Below are 20,267 nucleotides of genomic sequence, written 5' to 3'. Positions count from 1 at the left end.
GGTTAAAATAGATTCCATAAATTCCAGGATTAGCACTTATACTTGATGTTAAGGCTAAAAGTATGAAGAATATAAATAGAAAACATTAAACAAACATTTAGAACAGAAAAAAAACAGCGAACAATTAGATGATTCATGTTATTGCAAACTTGAAACCATGTAACATATTCTAAACAGCTAAGGGTTACAGAGCAACTGGATGCTAGGGATAAACAGTGGAGAGCTAATAATTGGCTAAGCTAGTGAATAAATGTTTTTAGGTTCTGGCTATAAAGACTCATTTGCAAAACTTAAAGAAGTAGAATAATAATTACAATTGTTAGCAAAAAACAGGGAACTTATTAGCTAAATAGCCCCCCCAAAAAGGCAACAGAAAACTGCAACTGCTGCAACTTTGCAAGGCTACTGTTAAAATGGAAAAAAATAAAAAAGGTAAATATGAATAAATAAGAAGCCGATATAGGATAAAAACAAGTTGATTGCTAAAAGTGTGGATGGATGAATCAGCTTGCACATAGAATAGGAAATTTGATTACAGTAGCTAAAAAGCTTAAAATATTGAGTTTAAGATGATTGAGATTGAGATATTTAAGAACAAACCCTTTTATTTGCAAGGTTATATGATTTGAATGGTTGAAAATAACATAGTGATGGGCAACAAATTGGCTGGGCTTGATACTTTCTTAATTAGCTTTTTATTAACAAATATGACTGTTGTAGCTAAAGCTCACTGATAATAAAACGCATGTGGTAAATGGCTTCCAACACAAAAAAAAGTGACAAAATAGATTTGGCTACTAATAGGCCAGTCAAATAATAAATCAATGATTGACATAAATTACAGTGATAATTTAGGTCAATAGAAAGGTAGAGATTTTGTCATTATGTAGCAACATTGCAATTATATATTAATTTAAGAAGCACAGAAGGGATTAAACATCTCTTTGAAACCACTGACAAAGCCTTAATGTCAAAAATATTGTTGTGTCAGCAGCAAATCTGCATTGCATAATTTTACGCAGTCATATTATTATGTGAACATGTCTTCCACAGGACCTGCTGATCAATCAGAAACTATTCGTTTTAAATGCCATCATGTGATTATAGGAGGGACCGAGGCCAGATAGGGTCCAGCTACTTACCAGATACTTAATTTAAGAAAACAAGACAGATCAAGGCCAATACCAGGCATAAGGTTGGAAGATAAAACAGCAAGTTTAATGCAGTCTGTAGGAACCCTCTAAAATTAGGTATTTGCGTCGCAATTTATGATTGCTCATACGCTCATTCAAACTCCATCTTTTTACCAACATTTGAGTCCTACACTGCATTTTCATTATTCTAAATTGATATGGAAATAGCGTCTGTCTCTCATCTCCCTCTGTCTCCTTATCTCTCATTCTGTAATGGGTCAGCCACAGTCGGAACCCTCTGTTATTATGTAACTCGTGGTCACCATGGGAACAAGTCCCCACCAACTCCTCCCAAGCCCCCTCCATTGGCGAGTGACTGGTCCAGACAAGACGATATACAAAAAGGCTTCAGTGATGGTACAGCAAGCAAAGAGTCCCAGAGAGCAAAGAGCACAAACACACAATAAATGCAATTTGTGACATAATGCTATTTGGTTGTATTTATTTTGTAAAATGCTTTGTGTGAATCAATATCAGTGTTACTTTGGATCAGAAATCTATTACTGGTCATAATAAGCAAATTAATTGTTGATTCAAATGGCAGTACAGCAATATAATCAAAGCTAAACTACAGTATCCATGGGTATTCAATGAGTAAGTCCAGAAATGACACAGTACAGTGTGAAAAATAATATAAATGCTTATGAGAGTGCTTTGTGGTTCTCATGTTAGGGTATTATGTACCCTCCGTGGATACACCAACTAATTAAAGGATTTGGAGATGTTTACAAGTGTTTCACAATACCATTAAATATGAGCAATAAACCAACATACTGTAAGCAATCCAAATAATATTTAGTTGTCTAAACATTTCTTAATTCACCTTTTATTCCCTCATTCTGTAAGCCTTCACGGTCGACAATGCATTAGTTGAAATTGATGGCTGTATGCCCCATTTTCAGCCTTGAATCTTTCTTCTCCCTCTCTGTGTAGTTAGTGGCCACATGCTAATGCACTAATTAAATATCTCCAGACAAATAAGTGAATTCATCTCAGTTATTAAAGCTTACATAACAACACGTCCGCCCACAACATTCGGAGTTATAGCACTAACCTTTCCAAAGTTTCAGGCCTCAAACATCGGAACATCTGATGCGTCACTAATTCTGTTCTGTGCCTAAAATGATTTCCTGATCTGAACACGTCATCCTCAAGTTTCATGGATTACAATTCACAAATAATATCATAAACGAGTGCACAATCACTGCAAGAACCAGCATGCTAGGTAAGTACATCTGTAGCAGAAAATTAAACAAGCATGAATAAAATCAAACAAATCTAAAAGACTTACTAGACACTCAATATAGGAAACTAGTTATCCTTTTTAAGGAGTCAAATTGGCTATTGTAGATATGCATGGAGGTTTTTCATTCTAAAGATTTGTCAGTAAAAAATTGCAAGGCACTAACAACAAAAAGTATAGTAGCATATTAAAATCAGAAGATCACTGTATCTGGTAGGCTTCCAATATTCACTTCACTATGCTTGCTCACTCATTGTATTATTGCTTGTTTAGATGCTGATCACTGTAAAAGGAAAATGTCTAAATGTGCAAGAATGTGTCATGGAATCAAGGTTTTTTTTTAAATCGTAGGTCACAGAGGATGAGTCATATCCTACCGCTTCCAACTCCAAGTGTTGCTGGTGTACATAGACTTGTAAGTTTGGTTTGCCTGGGGCCTTTTAAATTCAGAGAGGGACACGGACGGCCCCAGGTTTCCCTCTGTCATGGACCTCTGAGGCTGCCACTGCCTGGGCAGAGATCTGTAACCAGCACTACCTGCAGGGCTGGAGATGGTGCTCCTTGATGGGGAAACAAGTGATGACAACGGAGCTCGGCGTGGAGATTGGCTTGGGCTCCGGGTCCAAGTCTGGCTATATGTTCTCTGTGGGGCTTGGTAAGAAACCCTGGCCTTCCATTCTGCCGGTGGCTCAGGCAGAATCTTACGCTGGGCTGCCGTGTGGATGTTAGAGACCAGACTTTGCTGGAGGTTTGGGACAGTGAAAGCTTCATCCACCAAACCCAGGGGATGCCGAGAGGCTGCCTCCCAGGGTGTAGGGGGTTTGTGGCTCTTCTCCAACAAATGTGTCTGCTGTGCTGGGAGAACTGAAGAGGCCCGAGGAGGCTTTGGGGAGGAAGAAGTCGACCTCTGACCTGTGGTGGCTGGTACTCTGGCTAATGGGGAAAGGGAGAAGCTCCTTCCAAGTGCCTGTAAAGAAAGATCCAGACATGTTTATTTTAGTAAGGGCTCGTTTTAGTTTGGCTGCCCTCTAGGCAAATCTAACCAGCCTGAAAATGTTACACAAGAGCGTAGCAGTTAGTTAACATTTCTTTGAAGTGATGTAATGCCCTCATATTGTTTTCACGATTAACATTGATTAAACATGAAAAAAAATGGCCAGGCAAAATCTGATGTTTGTGGGCATAACATAGTATTTTAATTGTTCATTCTACAAAAAGCCTCCTTACAACATAGCTTTTGACATTTATTGAAGGGGACTGAATTGCTTCTTTTTTTTAGAAAAGATGTATAATTATCTATAGTCTGACCAAAATAAACTGCATTACTGACATATTATTGATTTTATTGGAGATACCTTGCAGGACAGCAACATTATGAAGTTAGGACCACTTGGGAAAATGTGAAATGCTCAACACACAACTATCCATTGGGACTCTTGTAATAACCAAAGGTTATATAGGTTGGGTGACGATGAACCTCAATGCAGTTCACTGTAACCATCAATCTTTTGTTGTATATGGCACGGATTAGAAAAAAAGGCAGTGCTGCCCTCATCTGGTGGAATATGTGAAAGATCAGCATGATGGTAACTGGCAACAAAAATAAAGAACAAATCATAGGAGAGTGCAGATACAAATCAGGAAAATGTAACTGAATGACTGAAGAGGTAGTAAGTTATAGACTTAGAAATCTGGTAGGCCGAAAATGTGTCATGCTGGATTAGGGCAAAAAAAAAAAAATATATATCTACAAGTAAGATAAGGAGACAATCCGAGGTAATACTTTTAAAATACTGGGAATTATTATCAGTATTGCTATTATTGAGTTTTTCTTACCAACATTAGCATATCATACGTTGGTCGTCTTGACATTGTGCATTTAGAGACCTCTATCTTAAAACACCTCTCTAAGAAAATACTCATAACTATATCTGACAAACAAAGATTCACAATTCTGGAGAAAGCTCAGTTATAAGCAGTATTATGTTTAAATGTTGAGGGGTAATAGTAAGAATTCACTATGTGACTTACCCATAAATGTGTCTGAATTGTTTTTATTCTTTACACATAAGTGTAAAATAAAAATATATATGGTTCTTATCTGAAATGTAAATGCACCAAGTATGGTCGAGTTGAGGGCATAAATAATCACTTACAGCACAGCAACTGAGCTAAACCCATGCTATTTAAATATATTTCAAAAACTTCCGAATATAGCTGCAGGAATCTGCCAACTTAAGACACAATTTGATATCGAAATTTCCACTAAACAAGTAGCTGACCTTTCAGAAAATGCATTACACAACACAGATCTACATTTCATCAGTGACCCACTAACTTGACCCCCAGAGTTATCCAGTGAAGTTGCTTGTGTTCAGTGAAGTCACCAATCTAATAATACTCCTTTTGAATGCATCATCAGGTAGTCATTCTTCAGGAATGTGCTTCTACAGCATTTGCCTCAATAGCTGTAAGAGTAGGTTATTTAGATAATGAGGTGTTTCTTGCTGATTTTAATGAGCTTTGTAGAATACATTTTTTTCTGTTTTGATGTTCAAGAAGGAAAAAATATTTTGCAACACTGGATTCTAAGATTGTGCATGTACGTTTTTAATTTGTGACTAAAATGTTTGCTCGGTTAAGGAATAATTTTGATAGTAAATTTATAGTGCAGGCGCATGACTAGTGAAATGCAGTAAGATGAAGGAAAAACCCCAAAAGAAATCCAAAAGCATGCCCAAGGAAGAAAAGAAGAGAAAAGCCAAACAAAGATAAAAGACATTTTAATGGCACTGCAGTGAATCATACAGTGCACTATGAGGAGAAACACACAAAGGAAAAGGAACAGAAACAAAGATGAAGAACAAAAGCAATCCTGCATCTAAAATATATTTTTTACATTCCCAGGCTGATTATCCTTTCAATAATTCTTCTCGTATATATAATTAAACATCTATTCATATAAAACAAAAGCAGAAGAAGTTGCAAGGAAGAGTGGAGCTGGTGCAGTAGTAAATGTTATATATTTTTTCTGTTATTATAAAAAAAAATACTACAAGGGTCTGAGATTAAGAAGCTTTCAATGGTTTAAGTTGATATTTAAGCCTACTATCTCTGGTCATCCGCACTACCTCTCATGAGGCAGTTCAAAAATAGCTGCTGACATGACGCAACAGCTGGTTACAAAGCTTAAAATAAATTTAACCCACATACTGTATGTAGTGCAATGGAAGAAATGAAACACTTGGGGGAAGCCAACAAAGAATCAATTACTTGCTAAACTCGAAAATTAAGTTCAAGAGAGAAAGTGTAATATATTTCAGCATTAATATTAACTCCATTAAATGGTTACATAATCTATGCACTTATGGCTTCACTGACATTGCAAATTTAGCCTTCAGCTTGGTATCATTACACCGAAAGGACCACACCCATCCTTCTCACTTCCTTATTTCTATCTTTAGTCCATTCAATATTGCATATACCACTTATAAATTGTGGAACTTTTTTTTTTAATCTGGTTTGTCTATCAAACAACCAAAGGCACATAGGATGTTCTTCTCTTCATACATTTTACTTGTAGTTGTCACTGTCTAACCCTTCACAGATTTTTTTTAATTTCTCACTTCTTTGTCCTTTGAAATCTTTACCAAGCACCTGTCTCTCCTACTTTCTAATATTACCATCATTTAGATTCTTAACATTAAATGGACTTACTTGACAGTGATTGACTGAGGTGAAATATCATGTGCATCATATTTTGTGAACATATCAAAATATATGTGCTAAACATGTGGTTGCAAGTTCATTTTGCCTATTTTTGTGTGTGTTAAGATATATCCCCATCGTGTTATTTTTAAAATTGTTTGTGATACCATTCCTACAATCCCTCAAGGTTCAAAAACCTCATTATTCTTTCTCTTCTGCAGTAGGCTTCCACACCTGAGCTGAGCTCTTTTTAGCGATAAACTTGGGTTTAGGAGCCGCTGCAGGGTTGCCACCTGATGCAGATTCAGGCCTTGCCGCAATAGAAAAACTAGGAGCAATGTAGCTTGAGGGAGGCTGTGGCTGGTAAGGTACTGAGGGAGCTGCTAGGTAGGGAGGGCTATTAGCTGGCAGATATGGGGCCTGTGGAGCCTGCTGGTAGAGGGAGTTATTGGTTTGTTGGTAAGGGGCCTGCTGGTAGAGAGAGTTTGGAGACTGAGGGGATTGGGGTTTATAAGGAGGTGGGGCAGGTTGCTGATACTGTTGGTTATATGACTGTTGGTATGAAACACCTGGAGGTTGTTGGTAAGGGTTTGCGGGAGGATAAACATTAACTGGATTTTGTTGGTAGTGGCCATCATGCATCAAAGGCTGCATGGGCATCCCATAGGCTTGCTGAGGATATTGGGCACTATACGGTCCAGCTTGCTGAACAGTAGCCATTGGCTCATATTGAATTGGTTGATTTTCAACAGGTGCATTAGGAGGAGAACATTCAGGTTTAGGCACGGGGGGCTTGGCAGCCTCTGCTGCTGGGCCATAGGTAAAGAGTGACGAATTAAGTTGATAAGGCTGATGCTTCATAACCTCAACAACATTAAGGGGTTTAGGTGCTGGTTTCTGCTTCTCTTTGTCTTTTTTCTTGGCTTTGGATGAAGAGCTACCTGGCGGGGGCTGCTTTGTTGCTGCTGGGGGATAAAAAGGGGACTGAATAGGATTAAAAGCCCTTGAAGGTGGAGCACGTACATTGGGTGTATACTTCCACTCGTTGGGTAAGGAAGCAACTGGTGAAGTTGATCTGATTGCCTTGTTTGCTTCCACAGTCTCAGAGTCCACAACGAACTTCTCCATACGGGACTGCCTCTTTGCAAACATATCAGCTCCTTTCCCTCTTACTGCTGGCATCTCAAAAGCTGAACCTTGGGATGATGGATTTAAGACAGTGGCCATTGGGTTGATGGGTGACGAAACTCGTTGACCAATTGTAAAAGAGTGCATTCGCTGTGGTGGAAGTGGAGGAGTCCGATTTTGGGGAGAACTTTGAGGTGGATTCCAAGGTTTTGGAGAGGGATGTGGGTTCATTATCGAGGTAGGAGCATTCACAGGTGTCTGCTGTGGCCGTGGTGCCCAGGCATTCTCAGGAGTCTGAGGCTGTGTCTGAGTTGAAGGCCATGTATTCATTGGTGGCTGCAGGGGAATCTTTGAAGGAGACTGTTGCCAATTTGACTGTGGTGCTGTCTGGCTTGGAGCTGGTTGAGCCCAAGGTGATTGCTGATGAGCAGGATTTTGATCTTGGGCCCAAGAATTCATTGGATGCTGCCCATGTTCCGAAGGGTGCTGGGCCCAAGATGGTTGGGAATCAGCATGTGAAGGCACTGGTGCCCATGGATTCAAATTGGCTTGGGGCTGTGCAGGAGGTTGTGTTTGGGCTGCTTGGACCCAAGGCGGCTGAACTTGAGCTTGTGATGGAGGCCATGTATTCATTGATGGCTGTTGTTGCTGTTGAGGCTGAGATGAAGCCCAAGGTGGTTGAGGCTGGCCTTGTGCTTGAGCCTGTGGCCATGCTTGTTGAGCAGCATGATGCTGTGGTTGCTGAACCCATGGTGGTTGTGGCTGTGATTCTGTCTGAACCTGTTGAACCCAAGGTGGTTGAGATGCTTGCTGCTGTTGTGACACCCATGGTGGTTGATGCTGAGAATCTGTTTGTGATGGCTGTGCCCATTGGGACTGAGGCTGCTGCTGCTTTGGATCTTGGGGTTGACTCCAAGTTGGCTGCATTTGCTGCAGATTTTGCTGCTCAGGAGTGTGTGTCCAAGGTGGCTGATATTGGGATTGAGGATGTGGTTGCTCTTGAGGCTGGACCCATGGTGGCTGTGCCTCAGTTTGGGCTTGTGTTTGCTCTGGAGGCTTACTCCATGATGGCTGAATTTGAGGTTGAGTCCAAGTATTTGAGAGCGATTGAACCTGTGCTTGGGTATTGGGCAGTTGACGTGTCACCCATGGTGGTTGTGGTGGGGACTGACTTGGAGTTGGTTCCTGGGGTTGCACTTGAATTGGATGCCATGAATTGGTAGGTGGCTGTTGTTGAGCTTCTGTTTGTGGTGCAGACCAGCTAGTTACCGGAGCATGTTCTCCTGTAGAATTCATTTGACCATTTTCCACTTGAGGTAAAACTTGCATTTGCTGTTGATGAGATTGTAGCTGGTGAGTCAATATGTGCTGGTCCTCTGTTGTGTTGCAGGCAGGAGCCTCCTGGGGGGCAGGAGGGGGAGAGCGCTCAGGAGCAGGTGCAGGGATTGGCTCTAGTCCTGGAGCAAGAGTAGTTTCTGTAGTGGGGGCTACAGCAGGTGTGGACACACTATTTTCAGCCTGTTGAGGCATGTCCTGGTTTGTCACTTCTAACTGTGGGGACCAAGGAGGAGAGTTGGGGTTGATCACAGGCTTTGGAGCAACCGGTGGAGGAATCTTAGGTTTACCTCGTGAAGACTGGAGGAAATTACAGGCCTCAGCTCCAAGGCTAAGGTAGTCTTCCTCAGGTCCTGACTCAAAGCCCAACTTCTTTTCACCCCTGTTTAAGAGGTTTAGCAAGGCTGGGTTCGGTGATAATTTGGGGGCTTCCTTAAAAGTGAACATAGGCTTGCCCACGTTTCTTTTCCTTGCATCCATCAAAAGACCAGTCTTAATAGCAGGGGTAGAAATGCGCTCATCCCGTGAAGCTATCTGCTCTCCTTGGCCCATAGAATCTGGATTGGTCCCACTCATTGCGGGAGAATAAGGGGTAGGCCCCATGTTTTCTGCTGAAAAAGGCTTTGCAGTACGATTGTTGAAAGAGCTCTGCATTTCACTGGTTTGTTGCTGGACTGTGCCATTGATGTTTGTAGAATAGTGCTGCATCTGCTGTTGTTGATGATATTCTTTCTGCTGCTGATACATTTGCTGCTGTTGTTCATACTGCTGCTGCTGCTGCTGATACTGTTGTTGGTATTGCTGTGGCGGTTGTTGTTGTTGTTGGTAGTTATGCTGTTGTTGCTGGTATTGCTGTTGCTGTTGTTGGTAGTTCTGTTGTTGCTCATAGTATTGCTGCTCCTGATATTGCTGGTACTGTTGTTGTTGTTGTTGTTGTTGGCTTTGTTGGTGTATATTTACATCCATGTAAGCATGGCTCTCTGTTGTGGACTGCATGTAGGAGTGCTCTGCTAACTTCTTTTCTACCTCCAAAACTCCTTCTACTGGAATACCATGGCTCCTTAGCTCCTCATGTTCAGCAGAAATCTCATCCATCCTCTGACGCCGTTGGGCGAACATCAAAGCTCCCTTACCCTTGGTTTCAGGCAAACATTCCATCTCTTCTTGGTTTTTCAGGCTCTTTTCAATCTCAAGGAGATCCTTGTCCCAGTTGATAGTTAGCACACCTTTTCCTCTTTGGGCATTAGCAAGAATGTGATCATCTATTTCAGAATTGTTTGGAGCCAAAAGGGTTAATGCAACAGTGTGGGTTCCTTTCTTGTCTTCTTCGTTTTCCTCGTCCTCTTCGTCACTGTACTCAGGTTCGTCTTCTCCTGTGCCGTAGCTCACAATTGTAAATTTCTTTGCCCTTTGCCGATGTTTCTTGAACATCAACACCCCCTTGTTGTTGGGGTTGGGCGGAGTAGCCGTAAGAAGAAGAGCAATACGTTTACATTTGGACTTGGCCTCCTTCAGCTGCTTCTCTGACTGACTCTCGCTACGTCTGAGCCCTGTAAAGATAAAGAAAAGAGAATGTACAATGTTTTGACAAAAAGTACAGAAAAATATGCTCCCCGGAGGGATCAATTTGGAGATAAAGAAGAAAGCATAACATCATCAGTTGTTACAATGTTTTGGAGTACATTTAAAAAAAATGTCAAAAGATTAATTTCCGACTACACTTTTCCAAACAACTTTTATTTTTTACATGGAAAGCTGTTTTTACACTTTCCATAGCTTGAAAATCAGTTTCAAAACAAAATAATATTTGATCATGTATAATATTTCGTTTTATTTGGAACTTAATTTACAAGTTTAATTAGAGCTTTCAATAATTACATGGCGATGGGTAAAAATGAAGGAACAGACAAATGTAGTCCAGTGCAAAAAGTTTTAGAAATACATGAATAAACTTTAAATGCTTAACTAAGCTTTTAAAACTCAATGCATTGTAAAACTGATTCAGCTGAAGATGATTCTGCTGCAAGCAACTGTCTAATACCCTTTCATGAAAACCACTATTATCATACAGTTTGAAGAAAGTTCTAATGCACCTGTAGCTTTTTACTTAACCTGATTTGTGATTTCATATGTCAAAAAGTTCTCATTCTGTTAATTATTATACATCAAATGATTAAGAAACTATAAATAATCTCTGACCCATCTATTCAAAGACAATGAACCACATTAAAAATGTTAATCCCCATAAAGAAGACAGAAATAGGATTTGAGAAGGAATAAAGATAGCCTGCATCCATGAAATCCGAATCCGAGGACCGAAGCCTCTTTACCAGCCCTTATGGATAGTCAAGTTGTCCACTTTAAACCTCTTGTCTTCATCAAATCTACCAAATTTGCTGACACAAAAGCCAATCTAACAACAGATATCAAAAAGCAAATACCCTCGAATTACCAAAAATTGAAAGGCAGTTATAAAGAAATAAGTATGTTCAATTTCTGTATTCCTGCAAGACTAACCTGAAGGTGGAGGGGACAGCAAGAGTGAGCAATGGGCTCACTTTTTTAGCTCAGTTAAAGCACCCAGTTTGACAGGATCAGGTAACAGGAGAGGGTGCACATGCTGGTGTCTGTCAAAGGGCCACTTCTGCAGGCATCATCAGCGTGCTCGTGTTATATTTATGTCTTCAACACAGCTCTGAAGGAACGCCTTAGTATCCATATTAATCACCAAGTCTCTACAAATGGATACTTTTAGATATGTATTAAACACTTCCCACATGTCATCGACACAAGGTGTTTTTTTCACATTTACAGCAGCATTATTGACGTCACTATCCTATCTGTACTATGCCTTTGAGCTATTTTTCACGTTAGACCCGGATGTATCTGCTTCCATCTGAAGGACTCAGCACCCTCCTCCAACCACTACGCCTGACCAATACTATTTTGAGCAGTTCACACACGGGACATCATGCTTTGGAATGCACACATGTTGTTGACAAATGCATTCTAGTGTTGACCTATTCGCTTGCAGATTCCCTTTTAAATAAATGTATTATTATCACCCATAGAACCACACACATGCTGCAAAAGAACAAGGATATAAAAGATTTATTTGGTATATCGGTACTTACTTGCATGCCTTGCCCTGTGCTTGTTGGGTTTCTCTTGATCCCCCTCAGAATCAGAATCCTGCTCCTCTGCTGGTGTCCCCTCTTCTGAGGGAACTCCGAATGAGACAGTTGATGACCTCGGGACTCCCTTGCAGTGCCCTCCTCTTTCTTCTCCTTCGCTTTGGGATCCTTCGCTTCCACCAACCTTGGGGCCACCCACACTCAGGATGCCCCTCCCTGCTCCTGATGCTGCTGGCTGCTGCTGCAAAATAACCTCCACCTGTCCCAGCATGGAAGGGGAGCTGAGGACCACTCCATGCTGGCCGAGTGGCTCTCTGACAGAGCTGGGCGCTTTATAAGATGTGGTGGTGGTGGTGGTGGTGGTGGTTGGTATTGTTATAATGGCCTCTCTGATTGAATACTCTCCCTCGATCCCAAGAGCACTCCCAAGAGAAGTGCAGCCCGCGTTGTCCAAGGTTTGCTCAGAGAGGGACACCTGGAGCTCCACCATGTTCCCAGGAGAGAGACACCTCTGTGCAACTTCATCATTTTTCTCCTGGCCGCTCTGATCTGCAAATGAGGGAGCGTGTAGCTGAGTGCAAATCAGCTGGGGCCTCTTGGGAAACTCTGTGTGACTGTCCAAATCCCCGTAGGAGACCTCGTTCCGGGACTCAGATATGAAGAGTTCCCTCGGGCTCTGGGACCTGTGTTTTGGGGAGACAATGTGGAGGGTGGTGCTCTCTAGAACCTCACCAGGAGACTCCGTCACACAACAAGATGTCTCTGACTCACTGTCTTCTGAGGGGATCATGCTGTATCTTTAAGAGTAAAAGAGAATAGGAACAAGTTAGAGGGACACATTTTCTCACCTAAGTAGTTGTTTCTTGATTTACCATGAAAATTCAAGATGATGCAATCCCTGCGTGATTTGATTAATTCAGCCCAAAACAGGTTTCAAGACACTGAAACAAACTGATTCACCCAAACTAAAGGAATAAAAATGAGCCCAGAACAACCAGTTCAGTAGAGCCTTGGAATTTCTTTTTCAGCACTTTGTAAATAACCTCTTTGACATTATTCCACCAGTCCTTAAGTTCACTGGTCTCTATGCATCAGAACCTTCAAAAAGGTTCTATTGGTTTCTGACCATAATAATTGAATTATGGTCAATCGCAGCTCTGTGACTTTCCCTGTCCTACAGTTGAGTCACAGTGAGTCACAGTGATAAATTATTAATTTTGATACTGACGCTATTATTATTATCTACTCTCCAAATCTTTAGAGAAAGGTTTCTTAATTCATGTTGAATGGAAATCTGTTTGTTTGTAGGCTCGCCACAGCCATAAAGAACAGTTATTTGATCAGAAGACAACTAAATTCAGTATTAATATACCTTCAACACGAACTTTATCAGTGCTCAATATGGGTAAATCCAGGCATATAAAACAGCAACATTTGAGGACATGTCAGTCACGCTGGCATGACACATTTAGAGACAGCTGAGCGGCTGCATGTTAATCAGACTCACAAATCTGTAACACACTGACACACTGGCCTAACAGGAAGGTCAGCACAAACTGATATCTCACATAAACTCTCTAATACACACACATGCATGAATGCCCTTATTTATGCAGACAGTCAGTGGTTCGATGAACTATGCTAAAGGGCACAGGTCATAAAACAACATGCCATCTAAATGCTAATACAGGGGCCAGTTGTTATTTAGTGTTGAGGTTGTGAGCAGCCAGCAAGGACCCTTCAGTCTTTGTACACTGATGTTGTGGTTTTCCTTAATTCACAATTCAAAATGTGATGTTTCTCTCGTTCACAGATTTGCTGTGGCCTCTGCTCCGCTGTCATTTATTGAAAGGGTGTTTTTGTGGCTCTACCTTTTAACAAGCAGCTGCAGACAGTCGATCGACGCGTTGATGAGCTCTAAGGCTTTTGAGAGCGTGAGATCAGCACATGGCTCCCCGTTCAGTGACACCACCTCGTCATCATCCTGCACTCCACCCACGAAGGCACGGCCATCTTCTTCTACCTGGGGAAGACAACATCATGGTAAAGAGGAATTTTAAAAAAATAAAGAAAAAGAAAAAAAAGTGCCAAGTCAGTGCAGTAAATTATTCACTTACACCATCAGAGCATCACCAAAAACAAGAATGTTTTCCTCCACAGATAATTATTTTGTGACAGCTCGACGATGGAGTGTGAGAATTGCCCTGTTACCGTCATACAATGCCCTGCTGACAGTGTTCCTATTTAGTGTATGTCATAATAAATCATTCCTAAAAATGCGGTCAGTTACTTCGAAGGTCACAACACAGAACGTTTTCAGCCTGGTCAGTGTTACAAATCTAAAAAAAAAAATTTAAAATCAGGAGGAATACAGTATTTAAGCACAAAACTCAGCACATCAACAACATTCCTCAAAGCACTGAGCACAAGCATGCTGACCTTCTGTGTAAATCTGACCTCTAACAGTTCGAGTAGTTCAACAATACTCTGTCTGAAACAATTTTCACAATACTGACTTGAATGTAAACTTACTAAATAATAGCAAAGAGAGTAAACCTTGTCTATAAACCAGTGCATATTTTTTACTGGCGGCCAGCACTGTGCAAATTCATTTAAAGGGCACCTCTTTCTACGGTGACACTAATGAATGATGGCTTCATTCCCTTGTAATTGGTTCCTGAGGCTTCTACAAATGGTTCATTAATAAAAGGATTTAATGAGGAGAAAATACCCCTTACATTTAGCATGAAAGATCACCTGTACACTAAGGGGGATACATGACTAATTCAGTGCTGTTCAACTGAAGTAAATACTCTCAGGTTATGTTAAGATATTTGACATACAGTGCTAAAAAACAGCTTAAAGAGCATATTGCAGGTTAAAGACAAAACTTAAGAAAGAAGGGTAATACGGTCTGTAGGGGTTTGCTCATTTCCTAAAATTGGCAACCAAATGAAAAACGTTTATTTTCTTCCATTTCTTGAAGCATATAATACCTCTTTGCGTGCTTTTGTTTTTTATATCCAATGTTAAATAAGGGGCAAATCTCCATCAAACAACCATAATTCATGAATGATTTGAATATGCACGTGAACAGACAGTGCTCTAACTCGATTCCTCTGCCATAATGAGGCCATGCGTCTTCATCTTTGCCTGGGTTAATCCCCCTTAAGGATTCATTTCCAAACGTACGCAGTAAGAGTCATAAACATCACGATCAATGTAGCTTATCAATGATGTCACAGAAAGTGAGTAAACGACCAGCTGCTGTCCTATCGATCATACTAATCTTCCATAACTACAAGCTCTCTATGGATTTTTTTTTTCACCACAGGATCACTTAACAAAAACCAATCTCAAATGATTCATATATAACCTTATGTTGTCCAGGCAGTGTTTTTAAAACTTAAAAATATTGATTAGTATTTCTAGTCTTTCATATGTTCCACAGTATAACACACAGCAAATGTATGTAGCTTCCTTGTCTTTTTTTTTTTTTTACTGGTCATAAAAAGAAGTAACAGAAACAGAGAAAAACGCTGAATCACGGGGACAATGTAACTCAAACATGTATGCAGCACTATCTCCTTTGACACGCTCACCACTGGAGATACTTGCAGTTAAAAAGTCCACCACTAGATGGCAGCGGAAACGCATCTTCTTAAACGGAGAAAGAAAAACAAAGAAAGAAAGAAGAGGAACATCTCTGCATCAGTAAAACATAAACATGGTGAAGAATGGAAAAGTTGATTTCCAATTAACACAAAATAGTTTGGAGCCAAAAAACCAGGGAGCAGATTTTATAATAACATGCATTAACAACATCTGTTTTATTTACATTCAATGCTTAATTTTAGATGCTGATGGACGATGACATTTCTTTAATCCTTAAAAAGCAACATACAAGGAACATAACTTTACCTGTGTGTTTCGTACGAGACCGTAAATGTATTTGTCTGCTTAGGTTACAACCTAAGCACAATCTAAGGTAATAAAAGGACTCTACTATGCTATATATACAAACATGTTTTATGAGTTACTTTACAGAGCTGGCAACTTTCTGATAAAACCCCAGAGAGATTGTAAGAGTTAAGAGAGTGCAAACAGGCCCTATAAGGTAGCCTGTGTGTCTTTCGGGACTCACCCCTCACTAAAGGGATGAGGGTTTGTGTTGAACGCCACAGCAACAGGACCATGCTCCAAAAAAGGAGGGGAAACATTTGTCGTTGTCTCTCCACACAACACAAAGATTTATAGCGTGAGACAATGTTCAAAGGAGGGAGATACCGTCTCAATAATGTTTGTCATATGCTGCTTGTTAAGAGAAATTGCTCCTGGTACCTGTTCCAAACAACTAAAAAAGAAAAAAAAAAGCCACTTAATAAGTGAGGGGAGAATAGCACTGTTTTTTTTTCTTAATTTATCACTTTCCGAAAAGTAGCATTTTCCCTCGTCAGTATTTACCACCAACATTGCGTGGGGCCACAATTACGCAGCATTACTAGCTGGTTTTGTCCTGGGTTGCCCATTTTCAAATTATCTATTTAATAGGTTTAAACAGAACAGAAAATCACGGGAAACACAGCGCTGCATAATGTGTTGGTGTAGCTCCTGGCGTTTCCTGCCCTTTACAGCTTTAAGCAATTACGTTTTCACATTTCAGGCAAATATTTTCCAGCTGTATTGCAGGTAGTAGCGTCACCATGGGGGGTTGGGGTGGGTGGGTGGGGGGGGGTGGACAGTTAAAGGTATTGTCCTTGTTCACCCATCCTTTCTTTTTTTACTGAAAAGCAGAGATATGTAAATATGTAGAGCGCTGTTTGACTTGGTAACGATTTGATTGTCAAATTTTATCAGTGTAAAGTAGATGGATGGATGGAGAGATGGATGGATGGAGAGATAGATGTGATAAATATAGGAAAAATATATATATATAAAATTATACAATCACATGTCCAGCTACCAATCATCACACATCATACTATGCAAGATGAATACTCACTCCCTATCCTGTGGAAAGTTTCAAACCCAGTGCAAACAAACACCATCATAATTTACAGATGTATATTTTGTGAAGGTGTTTATGCAAGAGATTCTCTTCACCATTTTCATTCACTACATCAAATAGGATTGCCTGATCATCAAAAATGTATATATCCATGGCATAATCTATGTAACACTTGGGTTATCTCTAGTTAGAAGCCTCTGCAGCCAGGAACACAGCAACTCATATCGAAACTTTTTTTTTTTTTCAAAAGCATTTACCTTAATTTGTTTTGATGATGTGAAACAGGAAATGGGGGAGAAACCAGCAAAGTCCTTATCTGAGATCTCTGCTTCCTTCCAAGACCTATTGAGTACATGATCATGTTTACAAAATGCCAGCACACTCCCTCACTCTCACTGGAAGGAGCTCTTTGTTTACTCCGAGAATATGTAACAGAACGCATGCAGCAACTTCATTTATTGTGCTGACTTGCTCGGCAGCTTAATAGGACTCCTACGGTGCGCTATTGGGAGAGGAGCATCAGCAACAAGAGCCTCATTCTCTCTGTGAGGTCAAGATCACCCGGGCCAAAACTGCTTCTTCATCAATACTGGAACAGAAAGCAGATTTGATGAAGATAATTCTCATTCGCATAAAGTCTGGAAAAGGTCCGACTTGCATGTAGATACAGTATTTGCTTTGTCATGCAGAGCTCCATAACTGATCTAATGCATGTTGACATTCCACATACCACCATGGCATACCTTTGTAATTAGCAGGCAAAATGTCTCTTGTTCAGGTTGGAAGGATTTAAGCTATCGAGCATTTATTCAGACACCCTCGAAATTCCCATTTGTGTTGCGAACATATCCTCTAGAATCATTAAACTGTTGCTGTAAATCAGACGTTACAGTTTACAAGTTTTCCTGAGGTGTATTTGTGGATCGTGTCTTGTAGTAATTTAGTTTCGTGCAGTTTCTGTAGCTTTAAAAAGAAGTGACCTCATCAACTTTGTACTCAGGCCAGGACTCCAAATGAGAAGAAAAATACGGCCTCCCTTATAAGGAAAGAACCTTTTAAGAGTGGGTGCCCTTACACTGTACTGCCTGTCAGTACACTGAACAATCACTTTCTCCCAAGAAACAAAACACAGTTCCCACTTCTTTCAAACCAATCGTGAGCACAAAAAAATCACATTCAATCAGACACGGGAGAGTTTCCAGTTTTAGATCTTTTGTCATGATGTTGGTATGTTTTCTTTTTTTGCCTTATAACTAACAGACTCCGCTTCCCAAATAGAATACTTTAGAGGAATGTTTGGAGTTAAACCTTCCAGATGAGTTAGACTGAAACCCCCAGATGTCTAACACTGAGGCTAATGCATCAGGAATAGCTGCTTCAATTCAAGAGTCTAAAAACAGGGGAAAAAAAGGGAAAAAAGAACAGCATTTAATGCAGGAGGTATTCCCCCTTACAGAGAAAAGGAAACACTTGTTGCCGCTTTCTATTTAGTGTACAGAAATTTGAAGGGTATTTTTACATTTACAAAAATAACAGAGTTGGAAAGTTGCAGTAATTCATATTCTGTTTTTGTAATTTTGTTTATAATCTTCAACACAACAAAAGGATGCTCTTGAAGCGGGATGCTCAGTATGAGAGGACATATCAATCGTCACACAGTTTCTACTTTTATTAGATGAATGCATTAAAATCAGGCAAACAAGTGATTATGAGCTCATTTCAGGCTTCAATTGAGGTTATTTCATGCCTTTGAAGTTAATATGATTCTTTCAGAAAATGGTGAAAAACTGTAGTTTCTATTTTCTCAACCAAGTCAAGGATCTTTGTTTGAAAGCCTCTCCTCATGCTTTCAGAGAGCTTTCATCCGCTGGCGCTTTGATATTACAGGAATGCAGCTTTAGAAAAAACATTTACCTATTCATGACATGTTGATTAGAGTTCTGTGCAGATTGAGTATGAGACTGTACATTACTATACCATATATAGAGTCTAAGCAGAGCTTCAAAATAAAGGCACCTCGTTTCACTTCTTTAAGAGCACAGTGACATCAGATCAATCATGAATCAGTTGCCTATATTTTTTACATGAATGCCTTTATTTTTTACATGAATTTTGACATCAGAATCCTGCATTTTTGGCCTAACAGTTTCTGAGACACTATAACTGCAAAGGGAAAAAAAAAGTAGGATACTGTATCCACACCATCCGCTATAGTAGAGTGAATAGATAACTCAAAAAGGGCAAAAACAGGGTGTCAAATAAACTGAAAGATTGGGTGAAGAAGAAAGATTCGTCAACAAGTTCAGCACTAATAAAAGACAAAAGTCATGAACAATATATTGCTTCTCAAAATGTTGTATTGTACTTTAAACATGTAACGTTGCATGACACCCTTTACTGTTATCATGTGTATTTACACATAATCAGGCTAAACAAATATCACAAAGCCAAAGAGACTACAGCAGGAACTCAAATTTACCATTCTATCTTTTATTTGAATCTTCTGTAATGATAGGGCGACCTGCATGCTCATGGCTATCAGCCTTTTTATGTTTGGTTGATTTTGCATGAACGCACCCTCCCTTTTCACTCCCCGAAGGTGAAAGGGAATAATGAATAATGCTTTGCTTTCCCGTTGAGGTCTTCTCTGTGAGTGATAACAGAACGAGCTGCCCTCAGCTTCACACTCTCCCTCTCTCTTGGCCTTGACCATATAAGGGTCCCGAAGAATCTCACACCAAAACACAGCCAAGGCGCACAAAAATGCAGCCACACGCAATGCTCAGAGTCCTCGCCTACCCAACACAGTTCAACTTTTTAACAACTTTTCTTTTCAATTATTTACTTAACAAAACTTAAGGAAAACTGTAAATATATATGGATGGTCGTGATGAAAAATGAAAAAAACATACTTCTATTTGGGTCATATGCAAGAGTCCAACATTCCCCAAGTGTTCGGTAATTAAATCACTCTTACAGAGAACACACAAACAGACAGATAGATACCTGGGTGACAATCAAGGGTCTATAGGTGTCCCCCTCTCCCTCCCGCAGGGTGAATCCCCAGGGTGCGCCACCGCGCAGCGTCACGCAGATGTAATCCCCGGTGCCCATGCTGCCCGCAGCTCCTTCAGCCAAAACAGCACAGTGCGAACATGGAGCTGTCAGGGCGGACATGCACCACTTTACAGACACCACCTCCACCACACCGCTGTATTATCCCCATCATCTGAGTTCTCCTTAAGTCCAGCCTTGCTCAATAAGACGTCACGACGCAAGAACACGCCTGCAGGCGTTGCATGCAACTGGTGGGTTTTGTCATGTTGAGCTCATGGATTTGTATCTCACGCTCCGTCTGACATCCCCGAGCAACAGAACAGCATCTTAATAAAGAGAGGGCGGCAACATAGGACTTTTTTTTGTTATCCGGGATATCTGGATGATATTTAGTCTTAAAGGGAATATGAAAGATTGCGAAGAACACAAAACAAATGTACTGTGTAGTCTGACTTCCTATC

General features: G+C 40.4%; 1 protein-coding gene across 2 annotated transcripts; it reads right to left on the bottom strand.

Annotated features, from left to right (window-relative positions):
• Window positions 1-1,606: 1,606 nt before the first annotated feature.
• Window positions 1,607-20,119, bottom strand: synpo2a (synaptopodin 2a). 2 transcript variants are annotated; one of them, XM_079371864.1, is made up of 5 exons: window positions 19,756-20,119; window positions 13,613-13,764; window positions 11,742-12,538; window positions 7,168-10,157; window positions 1,607-3,403 (listed from the first exon to the last, which is right to left on the bottom strand). In XM_079371864.1, the coding sequence occupies exons 1-5, from the start codon at window positions 19,924-19,926 to the stop codon at window positions 2,810-2,812; spliced, it is 4,704 nt and encodes a 1,567-aa protein (XP_079227990.1). In that variant the 5' UTR covers window positions 19,927-20,119; the 3' UTR covers window positions 1,607-2,809. The 2 variants fall into 2 exon arrangements, with proteins under 2 accessions (XP_079227990.1, XP_079227989.1); XM_079371863.1 differs by lacking the exon at window positions 1,607-3,403 and having other exon boundaries at window positions 5,204-10,157; window positions 19,756-20,113.
• Window positions 20,120-20,267: the final 148 nt, after the last annotated feature.

This window comes from Symphodus melops, assembly GCF_947650265.1.
Source record: "Symphodus melops genome assembly, chromosome: 20".
NCBI classification, from domain to species: domain Eukaryota; kingdom Metazoa; phylum Chordata; class Actinopteri; order Labriformes; family Labridae; genus Symphodus; species Symphodus melops.
Note: the sequence above shows the minus strand (reverse complement) of the source record. Positions and strands in the feature narration are given on the sequence as shown.